The sequence below is a fragment of the Saccopteryx leptura genome, chromosome 1, assembly GCF_036850995.1.
Source record: "Saccopteryx leptura isolate mSacLep1 chromosome 1, mSacLep1_pri_phased_curated, whole genome shotgun sequence".
NCBI classification, from domain to species: Eukaryota; Metazoa; Chordata; class Mammalia; order Chiroptera; family Emballonuridae; genus Saccopteryx; species Saccopteryx leptura.
In genome coordinates, this window is record NC_089503.1 from 390,756,626 (window position 1) to 390,770,596 (window position 13,971).

At 51.9% G+C, this 13,971-nt stretch overlaps 1 protein-coding gene and 1 long non-coding RNA gene across 2 annotated transcripts in view; one reads left to right on the top strand and one right to left on the bottom strand.

Moving 5' to 3' along the window:
• LOC136387819 (uncharacterized) overlaps nucleotides 1–13,971 on the bottom strand; it is a 253,253-nt gene that overhangs the window by 97,897 nt on the left and 141,385 nt on the right. The gene's annotated exons all lie outside the window — the stretch shown is intronic.
• The window catches only part of LOC136387816 (patr class I histocompatibility antigen, A-126 alpha chain-like), a 60,779-nt gene continuing 59,106 nt past the window's right edge, over nucleotides 12,299–13,971 (top strand). The window contains exon 1 of the mRNA XM_066359888.1: nucleotides 12,299–12,465. Within this exon, the coding sequence (XP_066215985.1) occupies nucleotides 12,402–12,465 (64 nt within the window). The 5' untranslated portion in view covers nucleotides 12,299–12,401. The remainder of the gene's footprint in view (nucleotides 12,466–13,971) is intronic.

The window sequence follows — 13,971 nt, forward strand, 5'->3', positions numbered from 1 at the left end:
GGATGAACAGTGGTCCCCAAAGATGTCCAGCCTGAATCCTTGGAGCCTGTGGACAGGCTTCCTTACATGGCAAAGGGACTTGGTGATGTAATGAAGGTTAAGGACCTTAGGACAGGGAGACCATCCTGGATCACCTGGCTGGGCCCAATCATGTCACATGAACCTAAAAGCAGAGAGGTTTCTCTGGCTGGAGCCAGAGAAGCTGCAGGAGAGATGAGGGTGAGGGGAGGCAGAGAGGTTCCACGTGGGGGAAGGATTGTGTGTGCTGGGGGGGCCACGTTCCAGGACTGAAGACATCCTCTGGGAGCTCAGGGTGGCTCCAGCTGACAGCCAGCAAGGAAACAGGGACTCAGTCCCACATCTGCCAGAATCTGAGTTCAGACAATATAGAGAATGAGCTTGGCAGTAGATTCTTCCAGAGTTCCAGTGAGGGGCAGAAACCTGCTGACCCCTTATTCTCACCCCAACGAGGACATTACAATGGTGTAACCTATAAAACCCATGAGATAATAAAGGGCTGCTGTTTAAAGCCACTTGGTTTGTGGTCACTTTACAGCAGGGACAGAACACACACAGCAGAGGATGCTCAGTCCCTGGCTCCTCACTTCTCTGAGCTCCTCTCCTCCATGACCTTCTGCTCTGCTCTTCCTGGGCCCCCTCCCTTGTCATCCCCTAGACTTGTCATTGCCAATAACTCAGCCCTCCCACAGTCTCCATGCCATGCTTCCCACGCTCTGCCCTCCATCTCCCTACTCACCCCACAGGGCGGCCTAAGCTCTGGAAACACTGGTGCGATTATTTGATCACGTGTTGTAATGAAATATCAGCAAATCATTCATCACAAATGTGCCTGTTTCCCAGGCCCGAGATCACCGTGTGCTACATCACCTCCCACAATCCTTTGTGCCCACTGGGATCCCAGGTTATTATCCTACCATCTAGTCACCGTCCCTCACCCCTCGATGTCCTCTCCTCCCTCCTCACTCATCTTCAATTCCATGAGACAGCATTTCAATCCCTCCCTTGATCTCCCTTGCCTTGTCACCCTTGCTTGGAAAACTACACAGCCAGGAAATTCTACCTCTGCCTTCCCTGCACCTGCCCCGTGCAGCTACAGGAGGCTGGAGACAACACAGACACGTGGACACTGTCACATTAACGTTATGACCCAGACCACAGGGGAGTCCACACTGCTGCCCACAATCATCCTGTCCCTGCACAGCTCCCTCAGTCTCCCCCATCCTCTGCTCAAACACCCACCCTCCTTCCCCATCTCATCACTGCCAGTGACCTTGTTTCCTGCTTCACAGAGGAAACTGGACACATTAGAAGACGATTGTGCCTGACCAGGTGGTCCTGCAGTGGATAGAGCATCAGACTGGGACACAGAGGACCCAGTTTTGAGAACCTAAAGTCACCAGCTTGAGCACGGATTCATCTAGCTTAAGCAAAGCTCAGCAGCTTGGACCCAAGGTTGCTGGCTTGAGAAAGGGGTTACTCGGTCTGCTGTAGCCCCCTGGTCAAAGCACATATGAGAAAGCAATCAATGAACAACTAAAGTGCCGCAAGAAAAACTTGATGCTTCTCATCTCTCTCCCTTCCTGTCTCTCTGTCCCTATTGATCTCTCTCTCTCTCTCTGTCTCTATCAAAAAAAAAAAAAAAAAAAGACTATTGTTACGGATTTCCAACACCGTCTACTTGGAGACGTCACCACAGGTGAGCTGTCCACACTCCCAGCCAGAGCCGTCCCTGTGCTGGTGCTCGAGGCCTCATCCCTTCTCGTCTACGTAAAGGTGCTGGTCCAGGAGTTATTCACTTTTTTCTCCTCATTTTTTACTCCTCTACGTCACGTGGCAGTGTGAGAATGCACACCCAGACCTCAGCCTGAGGGAGCATAACTGACCGATGGCCTCGCTGCTGTGCTCTCAAATCTGCTGCCCTGTTTGCTCTGGGACCTCGCTTCTCACAGGTTCCTTACCGTCAAAGATTGAGAACAACAGGGAAACTGAGGCAGGACCATTGCCCCTCTGAATGCTGACTTAGGCTCCAGGCTCCCTGACACCCTCTCTGAACTTTCCTTACTCTGTCCTGGGTCTGGGACGCCTCCAACCAGCCTTTTTTCCCTCTCTCCATCATTTGGATGACGCATTGAGCACTTGTAACTTCGAGGATGTACATGCTCCTGTTGAAGTGCACAGTGACACACGGCTTCCCTGGGCTTCTCTGTATTGAGGACGTGGGGACTCACAGACAAACTCAAGGCTACAGAATGAAGATCATTTCACAATGTAGCAATCCCGAGTCACAGACACACTGTGTGGGAAGTAGAATTCAGGAGCTTTGTGAGTCTGAGTGCAGTGCTGGGTAGACACATTTCTGTACAAGGGACTAAAATCACTTCTTTACAGATCAGCTTCCTGATGTTCAGGGTTCCTAAGACTGTGCTCCCCACTGGGGTTCACAGACAACAGGGAGACTGGTCTCTGAGGATCTCCATCCCGTGTTTTGAGACACAGCTCCTCCAGGGTTAAGAGAAACCCTGTCACTCCACCTCCATTCCCAGGGCAAGGTTACTCTCTGACATCAAAGTTCCTGGGGTGAGTTTTCTTCTAGAAGAGTCCAGGGGGAGAGATAAGGGGTGGGAGGCAGGGAGTCCATTTTAAGGGTAGGGATTCTGGAAAGAGAAGAAGAGTAAAGGGCGGGGCTCGGCCTGGGGGGGTCTCTCCTTGGTGTTTTCACAGAGCCCCTGGTCAGGACTCAGGGAGACCCAGTGATAAAAAACTTTCTGCCCAGGAGGTGGGGTTAAGGCACAGTTCCAGGTCCCAAGGCCTGGCTCTTGGGTTCTTTGCCCCAGGGAGGAGTCTGAAGGAGACAGTGAGTGTCTGGGAGTCCACATCTGCCAGGGGTCACTTCTCCCTCTGGCAACCTGTGTCGGATCCCTCTTTCTGGATACTCATGATGAGTCCCCAGATATCACTCCCATTGGGTGTCCAGTTTTTAGAGAAGCCAACCAGCGTCTCGGAAGTCCCCCGTTATAATGCCTCCGCTGACTCTGCTGGACTCAGATTGTCCCCAGACTCTGAGAATTCTGGTCATGGGACCCCCATTTTTCCTCCTGATGCTCCCGGGGGCCCTGGTCCTGACCCGGACCTGGGCGGGTGAGTGCGGGCCGGGTGGGAGCGGCCTCTGCGTGGAGCAGCGAGGGGACCCGGCGGGTCCTCTGCCCAGGTCTTGACCCCTGCTCTGTTCTGGCCCCTTTTCCGTGTCCCGGGCTCGGGTCCCACACAAGGCGGGTGATCACAGTTCTCAGCCCCTCTCCGTCCCCAGGTCCCCACTCCCTGAAACATTTCCGCACCGCCGTGTCCCGGCCCGGCCGCGGGGAGCCCCGGTACATCGAAGTCGGCTACGTGGACGACACGGAGTTCGTGCGGTTCCACAGCGACTCCGCGAGCTCAAGGGCGGAGCCGCGGGCGCCGTGGATGGAGCAGCCGTGGGTGGAGCAGGAGCACCCGCAGTATTGGGACCGGAACACGCGGGTGTACAAGGACCACGCACAGACTTTCCGAGTGGGCTTGAACACCCTGCGCGGCTACTACAACCAGAGCGAGGACGGTGAGCCACGCGGGCGGGTCCCAGTCACGACCCCATCCCCACGGACGGGCCGGGGTCGCCCGAGTGTCCGGGTCCGAGCTCCACCCGAGACCACAAGACCTCCCACCGCACCCGGGAGAAGCCCGCGAGACTTGGACCGGGTTTCGTTTTCGGTTTAGGTTTAATCCCCGCGGGCGGGGCGGGGGCGGGGCCAAGTGGGCGGGGCCGAGTGGGCGGGGCCGAGTGGGCGGGGCTGACCGCGGGGCGGGGTCAGGGTCTCACACCCTCCAGGGGATGCTCGGCTGCGAAATGGGGCGGGACGGGCGCTTCCTCCGCGGGTACAGTCAGCTCGCCTACGACGGTACCGACTACATCGCCCTGAACGAGGACCTGCGCTCCTGGACCGCGGCCGATGCCGTGGCTCAGATCACCCGGCGCAAGTGGGAGGCGACCGGTTGTGTGGAGCACGAGAGTAGCTACCTGCAGGGGGAGTGCGTGGAGTGGCTTCGCCTTTACCTGGAAAAGGGGAAGGAGACGCTGCAGCGCGCAGGTACCAGGGCCGCGGGGCTCCCTCCTCTCCCCTCGGGTTGCGGCTCCTACACGGAGACAGGAAATGGACCGGGGTCAGAACACCCTCCTTTGGGTCGGACTTTGAGTTCCCTGGGTTTTCAGATCCTGGACCAGAGAGCGACTCCCCTTTCTCTCAGGGACAATTAGGTGCAGTCTCTCTGGGATGGAGGGGAGACCAACCCTGAACTAACCCATCAGCGGTTCCCCTTGACCCTGGCAGTGGCCCTGGGACCCATGGGGACTTTCTCCCTCAGGCCTTGTTCTCTATCCCCCACCCAGTGTGTCTGAGGTCTGACCAGGCTTTTCTGAATAATTTAGTCTCCACGCAGGTCGGAACCAGAAACGTGTTTTCTCCCCTCAGAGACCTGCCTTCTACCCTGGAGTGTGTCACTCTGACTCTAGAACTTTACAAAGACTAAGAGATCATCCCAGGTGCCTCTGTCCAGGCTGGTATGGGGGGGGGGTGCTCCCTCCCCCCCCCCCAGCTGTCCTGTCCACTCAAAATGGTCACATGAGAGCTGCTGGAGTGGCCCATGACAGATGCAAAGTTACAGAGATTTCTCCCCCTTCTCCTCAGACCCCCCAAAGGCACACGTGACCCACCACCCCATCTCTGACCATGAGGTCACCCTGAGGTGCTGGGCCCTGGGCTTCTACCCTGCGGAGATCACCCTGACCTGGCAGCGTGACGGGCAGGACCTGACCCAGGACATGGAGCTTGTGGAGACCAGGCCTGCAGGGGACGGGACCTTCCAGAAGTGGGCGGCCGTGGTGGTGCCCCCTGGAGAGGAGCAGAGCTACACGTGCCATGTGCAGCACGAGGGGCTGCCTGAGCCCCTGACCCTGAGATGGGGTGAGGAGGGGACGTGGGCACAGAGCCTCTTCTCAGGGAGCAGGGGCCTCTGGAGGACTTCAGCAGGGTCAGGGCTGTGGCCTGGGGGTCAGGGCCCTCACCTTCCCTTCCCTTCCCAGAGCCTCCTCAGGCCACCATCCCCACTGTGGTCACCATTGCTGTCCTGGTCCTCCTTGGAGCTGTGGTCACTGGAGCTGTGGTGGGAGCTGTGATGTGGAGGAGGAGGCGCTCAGGTAGGGAAGGGTGGGGTCTGAGTTTCTTGTCCCACAGGGGGTTTCAAGATCAGGAAGAAGTGTGTCCACTTAATTAATTGGAAGTACTGTCCCCACGATTGTGCTTGTCCGGTCTGGGGAGGTTTGCTAACACTACTCTTTAGTGAGGCATGTGTGAACATGAGGGACAGATTTATCACCTTGATGAGTCTGGAGATGGGGACCTGGTTCCCAGCAGTTACAGGTCAGAAGAGAGGGTCCTGCTGAGGACTTCCTGAAGGGAGATTGTTTCAGTCCCCACACATGTACTTTCCTCAGGTTCCCTGATCCTGCCCTGGGTCTGCAGTCACAGTTCTGGAAACTTCTCTGGGGCCCAGAACTAGGGTTTCCTTTAGAACCTCATGGCTCTGCCTCCTCCCTGGTCTTTCATGGGATGTTTTCTTCCCACAGCTGAGAGAGGAGGGAGCTACACTCAGGCTGCCAGTCAGTACAGAGAGGGTGACCCTGTGACCCTCTGATAATGGAAATGGAAGCCATGGGGGACCTCAACCCTCATAGTTCCAACTTTAGTCTCCTGTCCTGGGGGCTCTGACCAAGTTCTGTTCTGTTCTACCCCAGGTAGTGTCTGCACCTGGATCCATTCTAGGCTAATCTGACCCAGGCTCTGCCCAGTGCCCAGAGCTCTGATGTGTCTCTCGGGGTTTGTAAAGGTGAGACCCTTATGTGGGGAGGGGTTGGGGCAGAGGTGACAGGTCTGGGTAATAGGGCTTCTCTGGGACATTCTGAGCATGAGGGGAGGTATTGAGAATGTCATCAGTTACAATGACTGACCTGAGTTTGTTTGTGATTATTTTCTTCTACAGCGTGAGACAGCTGCCTTGTCGGGGAGTGAGTGACGAAAGATGCATCACACACACACCCACCAACCCAATTTGTGACTTCAGGAACGTGTCACTTCTTTCTCTGCAAAGGGCATCTGAACGTGTCTGCATTCCTATCAGCATAGTGTGAGGAGGTGGGAGGCTGGCCCACCCCTGTCCACCACGTCCCCTCCCCACACTTCCCTGTCCAGCAGAGGGGGGCTGGGCCCTCCCCATCCCTGTCTGTACTTCGTGGAGCACTGAGCTGCAGCTTCTTACCCCCTTATTGAAATAAGACTCTGGATGAGAATTAGTTTTTTCACTTCTTACCATGGAGGGTTGTTGGGGTAATTGGAGAAGATCCTAAAGTTTGAGAGGAAATAAATGGAAGCACTGAGAACTTTCTAGAACCTGTGTGTTTGCTGTGCTGAGTCTGTTGCAGGAACAGGAGAGGCTGTGAGAACCAAGCGTGGTCTGGCCTGTGCCCAGTCGGTGCTCAGTGCTGAGACCAGCTCAGGAGTCAGTCAGTATACAGGAAAGGAAGGTGCTGCAGGACTGAAGAAAAACCACACAAGCCCTGGCTGGCTAGCTCAGCAGTAGAGCATCAGCCTGTCATGTGGAGGTCCTGGGTTCTATTCCCAGTCAGGGCACACAGGAGAAGCGTCCGTCTGCTTCTCCACCCTTCCCCATATCCTTTCTCTCTGCCTCTCTCTTCCCCTCCTGCAGCCAAGGCTCCATTAGAGCAAAGTTGGTGCAGGCGCTGAGGATGGCTCCATGGCCGCCACCTAAGGCACTAGAATGGCTCTGGTTGCAAAAGATCAAAGCCCCAGAATGGCAGAGCATCGCCCCCTGGTCGACATGCCGGGTGGATCCCAGTCAGGCACATGCAGGCATCTGTCTCTGCCTCCGTTCTTCTCACTTCAGAAGAAAAAAAAATGAAAGAACACACAAGACACAACATACAGAAAAGATGGGTACAGGCAACTGCAAGCCCCTAGGACTGAGAGCCCAGATCTCTGCAGCCTCATCGAACTTATTTGTGTCTTTGCTCATCAAGTAAATTAGCAGGTTCTGGGTCAGATTAGCCTAGAATGGATCCAGGTGCAGAACTAATCTTTTCAGGTGTGCAGGAAGTGGCTACAGGGATCAGCTGCTTCCTATAAACAGTCATACTAGTGCTGGTCAGAGCAGCGTTCTGCCCCCACAGGACTTGATGTTCCAAGTCCACACCAGAGATGGTCTCAGGGCAGCATCCTAATCTCTGGCCATTTTCTTACATGTCACCTTTTTGTTTTTGTGTTTCTGTGTTAGCAGTTTTTGCAGCCTCTCTCTGTGTTGATTGTCTGAGGGTTTGTTGTGAGCATCTGAGGACTAAAGAAAACATATTAAAATAATACATATCCTAATGAGACCTCCCAATAATTCAGTACCTCATTGTTTTATCCAAGAAATAGAATTAAGAGCTTGCAGACCATCAGCAATGCCACGCACAGTGTTAATTAGACACATTCCATCATAAAGTTTTCCAAGAATTGCAAGTCTCATTATCTTTGCTACAGTCTCGAACTGCATACCCCCTAGGGGACCAGTTGACCACAGTTCCATAGGAACCAGTAAGTAGCAAACACTATCAGGCCCGTGACAATCTACTGAGTGCATTTTCTCAATGGATGGAGTCCAACGTGCAGGCATGGTCAGCTGTAGCATTGCCTGCAGCTAAGGGTCCTGGAAGATTAGTAAGTGAACGAATATGAGTGATACAGAAAAGAAAGTGGCGTTGTCAGACAGTTTGATGTAATTGAAAATAAAGATTATTAAGAGGTTGTGGTGAAGAAGGTTTTAACAAAGCTGTTTCAATCATCCTTGTGACTTGTACTACATAAGCAAATCACTAACAATGTTAACTGGATTGGGAAAATCCTGCAAAGCAGAAATAACAGCACATAATTCAACTTGTTGAGCAAAATTTCGGGGTGGAAATTCATTTCTGTATCGCCTGGGTACAGCCAACATGTTTATTACCAGAGCCCTCAGGAAAGATGGTGGGACATTTGGTAAAGGATCCAGCCGGGTAATATGAGGTAGAATCTGTTACATCCCAGGAGTTAGGCCACAGCAGACACAAAGTGAATTTTATAAGTTTTATTGCAAACCTGTGCAGGGACTGCAGGCAACCCACGCAAGGGAGCACTGCAGCCCCGAGATTCTAAAATGGCTCCTTTTTATAGGGTGGCTATCTAGGCTGAGCAAGCATTATACAGAAGCAGATGTGGCTGTTAGCTATTGGCTAGGGAGGTCGTGCGCAGCAACAGGGGGGGGGTATAGCTCAGTGGAGAATTTCAAACATAAACTTCTGATAAGGGTCTGACTCATCTGAACTCTTTGTTCTCAGCCTCACAGGGGCCCTATCAGCACTCCCTGTTCCTTCAATAGTTACACTTTTGGCAGCCCCAGCATATCAGCACTCCCTGAATCTAACATTCCCCCATCTCTTTTGGGCATAAATCAAACCCTTGATTCTTCATCAGTGGGGAGAATGGTATAAGGCTGGGGTTCATGAGAATTTTCTACTTTAGCTGTAGCTATAAGCTAATTAGGCCAGGGGTCCTCCCTAGTATGTGCTGGCACACTGATAGTGTGCCCTTAGTACTACAAGCTTTACGGCTTGAATTCTCTTTCGTACATACTGCGTGAGGCAGTTGATAATATACGGACTAATGGTGACCCCCCTACTATAAGCAAAACGAGGGGTCCGGTAAGAGCAGTAAGTAAGCAGTAAGTAACGTAAGGGGATGAAGAGAATAAATTCTTATACTAATTTCTTTCTGCCTTGTATTTTTTTTCTCTGTACTAACTTCTTACAACTTGCACAAACCTTCTGCAACTTACATAAACCTTCAACTTTTATGAACTTTCTTTACTATTCATATATAACCAGCTTTCACAACAACTTACTTTTTCCTTTTCCTTTTCCTTTCAAAAGTACCTCTACACCTTATATCATTAAAACCATACAATTCCTTTCCAACTAATCAGAATTCTTAATTCCTAAAAACCTTAACCTTCAGCGAGGACTAAGTTAGTAATAAGTGATCCTCTTTTAAAGATTGCTTTTTGGAGGTGTCCTTTTCCTAAGTAGCCTATTGGACACAGGACCAATATTCATAGGTTATTCTATAGTGGTAGCTATGAGCACATATATAATTTTCATTTACCTTGTAGCTTCTCTCTCAGCCAAGGGACCTACACCCCTTTCTGTATGACTCATAGCAGTACATGCAACAAACCTTAAGATGACTTACTTGGCTTTCCTTTACCTTAGTTTCCCTCCCTTCCTAGAGTTCAATTATAAGGAGCCCCACAGCGAGTTTCTTCAGGCTTAGCCATGTGTGGACCAGTTAACTTCTGGTTTGTGGCTGAAGCAGGGCATGCTGTCCTTCTCAGGAACAGCTTACAAGGGTTGGAGAGGTCAGTCTTCGCTGTCCACAAAGGTGTCTCTGCTGGGACTGCAAGCTTCAGCTGGCTGCGGTGGACCCAGGCGGGTATGCCTTCTACCTTGGCAGTAGTGGGGGTGGTCGGGATCATGGTGTGTGGACCCGTCTACGTGGGAGTCAGTCCTTGGGTGGTGTAATGCTAGAAGTGCCTCTTGGACTGTCTTTGACCAGTTTGCTGAGTAACCTATAAAACCTGCAAGTACTTAGGGAAAGGGTGTTACATTTCTACACTTTGCAGTTAGAGTTGAAGTCCTAGTGACCACTGCTTCTAGCTGGAATTAGCAGCAGGTCCCAGCCTATAATAGGCATGGGGCATTGAGATAAGAGGAACAAAGGAGATACTAAACATAAAGCAATAAAACCAGACTGTCAATACCCACAGTAGAGATCTTTGAGGGATAAATAAAACTTAAATATTCAAGCAAGGCATAGTAGATGGCCCTTGTGTTTACAAGAAATGAGATTAGCTTATCTGCTATTTGGAAGAAATACCTTAGGCTCCTGAACGATGTCCTTGGGCCTTCAGTGGCAATTCCCAGCACGCTGGGCAAGGTCAGGTCACAGGTAGCTGGAGCAGGGCTAGAAGAGACTGAACCCTCCCTCCATGGAGCAAGGGGGCAGCCTACCTTCTCATGTCCCTCTTTCCACAGCACAGGTGTGTCAACTGGTTGGGCCGGGAAGCTTGGCAGGCTTCAGTTCAGTGACCTTTCTTTCCACTCTGGAGTGGGGCCTTGATGAAATGCGATGAACCCCTGAGGATGCTGGAGCCAAAAGTTGGTATTTCCTGACTTCTTTTGGGCCTTATTTGCCTTTTCTGTTACTTCTTTGGTCATTATAGACCTTAAAAGCCATGCTCAGAAGATCTCACTGAGGGGCTTGACTAAAAGAGCAAAATTGGGAATCCTGTATTTAAAGAAGCCTATTAGACCGAGGAAAGAAAAGATTTGATCTGTGGTGGTAGGTGGTTGGAGACTGTGGAGGGTCTGAAATCAGGTGGAGGTTCAGGATTACGTCTCTAGAGTTCTCCTTTCTACCTATTATGTTAAGAATTCTTCTATTAAGCCAATCAATAGTAATATTTGTTACTCTGGGTTTTGTGACCTAACACTGAACAATTAACAATTACTGAATTATTATATATCCCCTAATATTTAAACTAAAATTTTAACATCACAGGCTATGAAATAGCAAATGAAAAGGAGAATTAACAAAAGACTGTTGAAATAACATACATTTCTAACATAAAAAATGTTTTGTTTTGTTTTTTTACAACAGATCCTTGGTACAAAAGGAAGTCATAGCGCTGAGGACAAAGACCCGCTCCCCTTTCTCCTGCTCAGCGGGGCCTCCCTGGTCTCCCCGGTATTCCAGCCCGCGCACGGAGCAACACACATGGGGGAGGGGGGTCAACCCCCGCGACCACGATCAGCTTCTTAGTGTTTCCTCCCATCGAGAAGCTGGGACTGGTCTCAGACATGAGGGGGGCCTTTAAGGCGGTAACAGCCAGTTCCCAGGTCCACAAAGAGCTTCAGAAACATCCTGGGTTCTGCAGTGCACCCGGGCTGTCACTTCTCTGGATGGGGACCCACGTGCCTGTCGCTTATGTCTGCTTTCGCTGCTGGTGCTGGAGATCCCTGCGCCTGGGAATCAGCCCAGTGAGTCTCTAACCCTGGGATCTGAGGGAGGAGCCCTGGGGCATCAGGTCCGGGAAGGACAGGGGGCTCCCGGGGAAATGGAGACAGAGGAGAGTGGCATCAGGAGGTGAAGGCAGAGAGGACAGCAGGAGACACCAGGGAAGACGGTGATGGGGAGGGCAGGCCATGGGGACACGTGTGGGGCTGTGTTTGGACAGCGATCTCTGGGTACTGGCCACAGAACCAAGGACAGGTGCCTGTGCCCCACCTCGGGGACCAGCCTGGTCCTGAGTCCTGGGGTTCCCAAGGTCCCACTCTGGGAAACCTCATGTGTGGTCTGAAGCCAGGCCAGATGAGCTCAGGTATGTGCCTGTCCCTTCCTCATCTACTTCTGTCCACTCCCGCGGGGCTGACACTGTCCCCGTGAGCTGGACACGGTCATGGCTAGGAGGACACTGACAGTAAGCCAGGACACAGACAACTGACAATCCTTGTTCCATGATCTGGGAGGGGCGCTCGGAGCCGGGTGGGCCACGAGTTCTACCTCTCCTGCTCTGTCCTGTCCGCGAAGGGTCTCTGAGAATCTCCATCCTGTGTTTTCAGACACAGCTCCTCCAGGGTTAAGAGAAACCCCTGTCCCTCCACCTCCGTTCCCAGGGCGAGCTCACTCTCTGACATCAAGTTCCCAGGGGTGAGTTTTCTACTAGAAGAGTCCAGGGGGAGAGATAAGGGGTGGGAGGCAGGGAGTCCACTTCAGGGGGAGGGATTCCGAGAAGAGAAGAGGAGGAAGGGGCGGGGTCCAGCCTGGGGGTCTCTCCCTGGTGTCCTCACAGCCCCTGGGCCAGGACTCAGGGAGACCGGGTGACAAAGAGCTCTCCGCACAGGAGGAGGGGTCAGGACGCAGTCCCGGGTCCTCAGGCCTGGCTCTCAGGTTCCCCGTCCGAGAGCGGAGTCTGGGCGGGGAAAGTTTAGTGTTGGGGAGTCCCCATCACCCCGGGTTTCACTTCTGCTTCTGTCAACCTGTGCCGGGTCCTCCTTCCTGGATACAAAGATGAGCCCTCAGTGATCACTCCCATTGGGTGTCCGGTTTCTAGAGAAACCAATCAGCGTCACCGCCGTCCCTGGTTATAAAGTCTCCGCGGACCCGCCTGAGTCGGAGTCTCCCCAGACCGTGAGAATTCGGGTCATGGGGTCCCCAATGCTCCTCCTGCAGCTCTCGGGGACCCTGGTCCTGACCCCGACCTGGGCGGGTGAGTGCGGGTCGGGAGGGAACGGCCTCTGCGGGGAGGAGCGAGGGGACCCGGCGGGGGCGCAGGACCCCGGGGAGGGCGCGTGTCCTTCGCCCCGTCCTGACCCCTGCTCTGGGACCTGCTGCTAATTCCAGCTAGAAGCAGTGGTCACTAGGACTTAGACTCTAACTGCAAAGTGTAGAAATGTAACACCCTTTCCCTAAGTACTTGCTGCCTTAATTCTTGTTCAAATGTTGAATTAGCCTTGCACACCTGGGATAGATCCCACGTGGCTGTGATGGACAGTTCTCCGTATACACTGTGGGCTTGATTTGCTGATATTTTGTTGAGGATGTTTCTGCCTGTGTTGATGACAGATGTCAGTCTGTAGTTTTCCTGTAATGAGTGTCTGGTGTTGGTATTAGGACAATGCTGACCTCACAGAATAAACTGGGAGGTATTCCCCTCCCATCTTCTGAAGGAGACTGTGGAGAATTCGTATAATTTCTCCCCTGATCATTTGGTGGAATTCACCAGTGACCCCATTGGGGCTTGGTGCTTTCTGTTTTGGAATGTTACTCATTAGTGATTCAATTTCTTTCTTTCCTTCTTTCTTTTCTTTTTCTTTTTTTATTTTTATTTTTGGACAGAGACCGAGTCAGAGAGAGGGACAGACAGACAGGAAGGGGGAGTGATGAGAAGCATCAATTCTTCATTGCAGCACCTTAGTTGTTCATTCATTGCTTATCATATGTGCCTTTATCAGGGGACTACAGCAGAGCGAGTGATCCCTTGCTCAAGCCAGCGACCTTGGGCTCAAGCCAGTGACCATGGGATCATTTCTATGACCCCACGCTCAAACCAGTGACATCGGGGTTTTGAACTTTGGTCCTCCAAGTCCCAGTCTGACGCTCTATCCACTGCGCCACCACCTGGTCAGGCAGTGATTCAATTTCTTATATAAATATGGCTCTATTTGGATTGTCCATTTCATTTCACTTTTGCAAATTATTTTTGAGTAATGTTTGATTTACACAGGAGTTGTAAAGGCAGAAAACAGAGCTCCATGTGCCAATCACTCAGCTTCCCTTAATGTTAACATGTAACAGAGTCATGCTGAGACTAAGAAACTCAGCGATTTAACATTGAACACACTGTCAGCTGAGCTACAGACTTTATTTGAATGTTACCACTTTTCCCAATAACATTCTTTTTCTGTTCAGGGATCAAATCTGGGAACCTTAATGCATTAAGTTGTTGTGTCTCCTTAGTCTCCTCTGATCTGCTGAACAGTTTTCCCCGTTCTCATGACCTTGAGAGATTTGAAGGATCCTGAGCAGATAATTAGCAGAATGTCTCTCACTGTAGGTTTGTTTGATGTTTTGTCCTGATTAGGTTGGGATGTGGGTTTGGGGAGGAATTCCATAAGGACAAGTGTCTTCCTCATCACATCTTGTCAGGGGATGCGTGATATTAACATCACCTTTTCCACATGATTACTGTGATTCCTACAAAGTTTCTCCGTGT